This window comes from Meleagris gallopavo, chromosome 30 (genome assembly GCF_000146605.3).
Source record: "Meleagris gallopavo isolate NT-WF06-2002-E0010 breed Aviagen turkey brand Nicholas breeding stock chromosome 30, Turkey_5.1, whole genome shotgun sequence".
NCBI lineage: Eukaryota > Metazoa > Chordata > Aves > Galliformes > Phasianidae > Meleagris > Meleagris gallopavo.
In genome coordinates this window covers 1,373,509-1,379,410 of record NC_015040.2, presented here as the reverse complement: position 1 = coordinate 1,379,410, position 5,902 = coordinate 1,373,509, and the positions used below count along the sequence as shown (strand labels likewise).

Sequence of the window (5,902 nt, the reverse complement as noted above, 5' to 3'; positions counted from 1 at the left end):
TGTGGGAGCAGGGACCCCTGTGGCCCCATCTCAGCCCTAAACAAAAGGCACATGGCAGTGCTCTGAGCCTGAGGCCCCACAGAGGGCAGCTTAGTGAGATTATTGCTCCTCACATGAGCCCGCAGCCCCACAGCAGGGAGGAGGGGACAGGGAAATGGCTGGGAGCCCCACACAAGGATTTGCTGCCCCATAGGCCGGTGCAAGATGATTTCAGGGCTGTTCCGGGGCCCACATGTTCCTTTCCTCACCTGCTGGTGCCGCAGGGCTGGAGCTGGGGATGAGCTCAGGGCCCAGCAGACACACAGCTCAGCCAGGAGAGCAGGGGACCAGAGCCCCAGCCCCCAGCAGAAGGGCAACACGGGTAAAACTCTAAACCTCAGCTCTTTATTTGGTGCCTGGTTTCCTCACCCCGCTCTGAGGGGACGGAGAGGGAAGGAGTGTCACAGAAAGGACCTGAACACGGGGAGTGTTCTGAGAAGGCAGAGCGGGGCTGAGCAGAGGGGTGTGAGGTGGGGGGGCACCTCCTCCACGCATCCCCAACCCCCCCCTCGGGGACACAGCTCTGCCCCAGGCAGGAAGCAGCACCAGGCATCTGCTGCAACACCAGCACAGAAGGAACTGCCCTCCTCTGCCACGCAGTGACACCAGGGACAGGCTCACCCTGCGGCTGCTCCCAGCCCAACTCGCCTTATTGCTATAGTGGGAGCAGCAGAGCAGCCGGGAGGAATTCAACAGTTCACTGTTTCAGGAGAGGGGATGAGGACGTGTCCGAAGCTGAAGATTCACCATCAGGAGGGGCTCTACTCTGCCCAGGGCAGAAGGAGCGAGCTGCCTTCTCCTGCCTGCCCGGCTGTGATGCCAGCAGCACCGGGTGACGCAGGGAGGGAGGAGAGCTGTGCTGCATCCCAGAGGAAACGCACTGTCCGCTCAAGGCTCCCGAGGCTGGGGCTGTAGAAACCCACTGTGCCTCCAGCAGCAGGGGCTGGGAGCGCTGGGAGAACTGGACAAACACGCCACAACCCCCACCCTGCCCCATCCTCCAGCTAGTTGCGTTGGCTGGCCAGCTCTTGGGAGATGAATTTCCGAAGGCGCTCGAGGTACTGGCTGTAGAGTTCAATGTCATTGTGCCCGGCCCCATCCACCCACAGTGGCTCCACAGCTTTGGGACAGCGTTCAAAGAGCGCCAGGCCGTGGGAGAAGTCGATGACTTCATCCTCGGTGCCATGGATGATGAGGACAGGAGAGGTGATTTTGGAGATCTTCTCGATGCTGCCAAGAAAGTGAGAGGGGAGAGATGACAAAAGGGGGTAAGTGCAGGGATCGAGGCAGCCTCACCCCTCCTGCCCCCTAAAGCACAGCCCCCCGGGGAAAGGCAGCAGGAAATGCTCTTTGATCGCAGCAGAGCATGGGGATGTGGAGCTTCTGCCAGCGCTGAGATCGCCGCCAGAGCAACAGATGAGGACGAGAGAGCAATGACAGCAGCCCCATGGGACCCAGGCAGGGCCGAGGGAAACCGCCCCAGGACAGCGCGATCCTATGCGGGGATCAACCGTGCCTGCAGGCAAGCGTGGCCCTTCCCATCCCAGTCCCCAGGACACAAAGGCCAAGCGAGGCCATCAGGATGCAGTGCGTGGGCTGGCGGCTCCCGGCCACACTTTGCAGCTCAGGGACCGTCCTGCTGGCCCGGCTGCAGGGCAGAGGCAAAGCAAGAGCTCGCTGCACCCCTGCCTGCAGACACCACCTCTGCCCTCCTCAGGGTGGGGGGAAAGATGCCCCAAATACTGGTGGGAAAGACTTCCCAGGTGGCACCCAGGGGGGCAGGGAGGTAGCTGGTGGGAAGGAATGAAGGCACAGCACGGCTGGGAGGTGACACCATCAGGGAATGCCAGGAGCCCTCGGGAAGGGCTACAGGTCCCAGCGTGGGGACGACGTGTAATGCAGGAGGGTCCTGGTGGGCAATTTAAGGCGATCACAGGTCCCTGATTTTCCCCATAACCCCTCTGCACAGATAGGGCTGGCACCCAGGAGTGTCCCCAGTCCCTTCTAAGGCACTCACTTGGGGAAGGCATCAAACCAGTAGGTCTTCTTGGTCTCAGGGAAGGCGACTCTCATGCCGGAGGTGAGCGGGGAGTGGAGCACGATGGCAGCGCACTCATAGCGGGACGCCAGGTCGACGGTGGGCACTGTGCCAATGCTCTGTCCATACAAAATGATGTTCTCCGGGCTGATCCCATACCTGGGGGAGGAGAGGGCAAGGCCCAAGCATCAGGAACACCGCCATCACTAGGAGCTGCAGCCCAGGCCTCACCCTGCACTGGTCACAGCATGTTGCAGAGTGGAAATGGGGCTCCGTCCCTTCTGCCTTCCCTCAGCTCTTCCAGGCTGGGCACGAAGCAGCTGCTCTGCTCCCCCAGCTGCTTGCAAACACTGTAGCAATTAGCGTTTAATTAAGAGTTGCACATTGTTTTCCCAGACACGGTGCTGACCTCGGGGAATGCACGTCTAGGAGACAGAGGGGCCGTCCCCACCGTGGCCTCTGGGAGCAGCCTGGGCTGAGCTGCTGGAAGAGCCGTGGGGTGTCAGGGCTCAGCCTCAACGGGAGCAGGGCTATGGGGGGGTGGCGGGGGGAGCACAGCCCTGCAGGGCAGCACACAGCTCCTGTGTGAGCCAGGAGTGCCTGTAGGGGTAAGGAGGCACAGGGCTGCAGAGCTGGAACACGGTGTGTGCCAGCGGAGGGGAGCACCACACCCCCACGATACTGAGCACGGTCATACCCCGTAGCATCCAGACCCCCCCACAACAGCTTTCCGGCCCCCCCTTCCCGTTACCAGCATCCCAGGCCCCTCTCAGGGACATTTCCTGTTTTCCAGAGCGCCGTCCTGACGGGTTCTTCCTGCAGCCAAGCGCGCCCCAGCCCCCCGCAGCCCCACCACCACAGACACCTCCGTGCTCACCGCTGCATCACAGCAGCGACAGACAGCATCCCACCTCCCGCACCCACCGGGGGACCACACCACGGGCAGCACAGCCCCCCAGCCCCCATCCTGCCCAGCTCACCGTGTCCGCAGCGCCTGCCACGCCGCGTCGATGTCGGAGTAGAGGTTCCTCTCCGAGGGTTTCCCCGTGCTGGCGCCGTAGCCCGAGTAGTCGTAGGAGAAGATGTTGCAGTTGATGCGCGTGCCCAGCCCGATGTAGAAGCTGCTCATCTGCCCCAGGTCCACCGCGTTGCCGTGGGAGAAGAGCACCGTGTACCTGCAGCACCAGATGCAGGGGTTAATTTAGGGGCTGAAATCACAGCACGTAAAGGGACACAGGAATGGCCTTGAGATGGTCCCAGCCCTGGAGATGCCCTGACTTTCCTCACCACTGGGGCTTGCTACCAGCAGAAACCAGCAGCCCAGAGGCACTGTGCCTCTGTTGGAGTTTTTGAGTCTATTTTGGTTAAAAAAAAAAAGAAGCTCACGATTTGGGGCTGTTTGCCCGATGGGGATTTTAAGTAATAATTCTGACAGCAGATTTTTTTTCTCTCCTGAGCCTGGCAAGACACCAGACCTTGGGAGAGAAGTGAATTGTGGGAGTGACAAGGCACAAGAAATTTCCACCATAAGGGGAAAAACAATGTTCATCATCAAAATTAACACGAACAGCGTGCTGATGGAAGCTCAGCTCTCCTCTGCTGGGGGAGGCAGCACGGCCCACTCCTCCCTGAACCCCTCACAGTGGGGGAGATGCCTCTGATTCAGCACCTTTCAGCTCCCAACGGTTGGTGATCAGAGAGCAGAGAGGACACGCAGCGCTACAGCGGGGTGAGGGGGAACTCAGCCCCTCCATCCAGGAGCAGAAAGTGAAAACACGACGCTTTACAGCGGAAGAAACGTTCAGCAGAGCTGAAGCATGGGGACAGCAGGCTGAGGGAGCCCCGGAAAGCAGGCCCACAGCTCAGCCCCAGCAGCTGGATGCTACCAGACCACCCCACCGTGGGGATCGAGTGGTCCCTGGCAGGAAGGCAGCAGCAGGATGGAGACGGGACCTTCCTGGGCCTGTGTGTCATTCACCACTTCCGCAGGCAGATGGGGAGCAGGCCAGCAGCGGATGTGCAGGCAGAGCAATCCTGTGGCTGTTTCCTCTCTCTGGAGACACGCAACAGGACAGGACGGGAGCAGACATCCCTACCAGGCAGCCTGGATGTGCCAGGTATACCTGCAGGCGCGCCGCTCTGCACTGAGTGGGGCCAGGCAAGGTGATGCAGGCTTTGCAAAGCTCAAACTTTGCTCTGCCCCACTCCACATCTGGGCCTCCTGCAGGCAGCGGTGACAGCGCTGTCACAGCAACGACAGTCTGTGCGTGTGCAGCTCTGGAGCTCCATGCGTGCTGCTGACGCAGGGAGCAGCTGCTGTGCTTCCCCCAGCACCCACCCAACCCAGGGGTCTCCGGCCCACGCCCTGCACTGCCCCTCGCCAGCTGTCCCAGCAGATCCCAGCAAGCTGCCATGGATTCCTGGAGGCTCCAAGCAAAGCATCTCACTCTGCTTTCCGTGGGCAGACACATTCCCGCAGCCCCTGAGACTCCGCATCCTCCCTTCCCAACAGAATGATTCCAAATCAAGCTCTTCCTCCCTTACCGACCTATGGTGGTTTGTGGCAAGCTGTACCTGAATCCCTTCCGGCTTCCAATCCTATTGCTCTTCTCTTTGCAAAAATCAAACGTGCCCAGTAAGTGAGAGAACCATGCAAACACAGCTTGCCTCAGGGCTGCAGGTGTCTCCTGGCTGAGGGCTGCAGACCATCCCCATGGTCTCTGTAGGGCCAGGGGCTCGCTTGGGCTCTACAGAAGCTTCGCAGACGCTGGGCACGCAACCGGAGCATGACATCAGCAGTGTGACGTCAGAAGGGCACCTCGAGGACAGCAAGCCAGGAGGGGACGCCGAGGTCCCCATAGCCTGCGGCTGCGCCCCAACTCCCTCCCTCAACCTGTTCAGTCCCATTCCCAGCTCCAGCCACAAGCCAAACAGGTTCCAAGAGCTGAGCTCACCCGCACCGCAGGGCACCTCCGAACCCCACAGCACGGCGCCGGGTCGGGCAGGGCAGGGAGGTGGCAGCCAGCAGGAGCTCCGGGCCCACCACTCACCTGGCTCCCGGCACACAGCGGACGTACATGCAGCCGATGCGGTTCCCTCGGCTGCTTTTGGTGACAAACACCTCGATGTTGTCCAGCTCTCGTTGGGAGTACTGGAAATCCGCCCGGTCCTTCAAGTGCAGCTTCCACCGCCCCGCAGCGCCGCCTCGGAGGGATCCGGTGCTGGTGCTGCCGATGGGCTCCGGCTCGGGGACCACGGCGTAGGTGGGCTCTGGGGGGAGGAACGCCAGCTTGGCGGCGATGCGGCTGGGGCAGGGAGGGCAGCAGAAGAGGCAGCAGAGCTGGCTGATCGACAGCCCGTTCATGACGGCAGATTCAAGGCTGCGCTGGGAGCGAGGGAGGATCTGAAGCAGTGCTGGGAGGCCCCGTCCTTATCACGGCTGCCATGGGGCAGCCCGCAGTCCCTCACGGGTCGGGGCGGCCGCCATCCGTGTGCCTGCAGGCAGCCTGCAGAGAGGGCACACGCGGCATCGCGCGGGCACAACCCGCGGGCAAAGCCAGCACCCACCGCCATCCCGAGCTGAAGGCTACGCCGTGCCCACGCTTCTGACACCCCCCGTGCTCCTGTTGAGCCCCCCCAAAACCTTCCAAGCATCCCAGCCCACGCGCAGCCCTGCAGCCCGATGAGGTGAGCACAGGACCGGGATCACAACCAGCTGCCCCTCGACCCCTCCCTCCCCCCCGATGTTGGCGAGGGCCTCGATGCACGCGTGTGCAGCTGGAGCACAGAGCTCCCAAATGAAAGAAAAAGGGGGGAAAGGGGAAG

General features: G+C 61.8%; 1 protein-coding gene across 1 annotated transcript; it reads right to left on the bottom strand.

Moving 5' to 3' along the window:
- Positions 1-362: 362 nt before the first annotated feature.
- On the bottom strand, positions 363-5,614 carry ABHD17A (abhydrolase domain containing 17A). The gene is made up of 4 exons (XM_010724847.3): positions 5,128-5,614; positions 3,058-3,252; positions 2,057-2,236; positions 363-1,269 (listed from the first exon to the last, which is right to left on the bottom strand). Exons 1-4 carry the CDS (start codon positions 5,439-5,441, stop codon positions 1,044-1,046), a joined length of 915 nt encoding a protein of 304 aa, XP_010723149.1. The 5' UTR covers positions 5,442-5,614; the 3' UTR covers positions 363-1,043.
- Positions 5,615-5,902: the final 288 nt, after the last annotated feature.

What these genes read in the sequence shown, in the direction of transcription:
- ABHD17A (XM_010724847.3), bottom strand. Translation starts at nt 5,441, where the DNA reads ATGAACGGGCTGTCGATCAGCCAGCTCTGCTGCCTCTTCTGCTGCCCT. An exon ending in TGGCAGGCGCTGCGGACACG is followed by an intron (nt 2,237 to 3,057) that starts GTGAGCTGGGCA and finishes CTCCTCCCCCAG; the next exon opens with GTATGGGATCAGCCCGGAGA. An exon ending in TGGTTTGATGCCTTCCCCAA is followed by an intron (nt 1,270 to 2,056) that starts GTGAGTGCCTTA and finishes CTTTCTTGGCAG; the next exon opens with CATCGAGAAGATCTCCAAAA.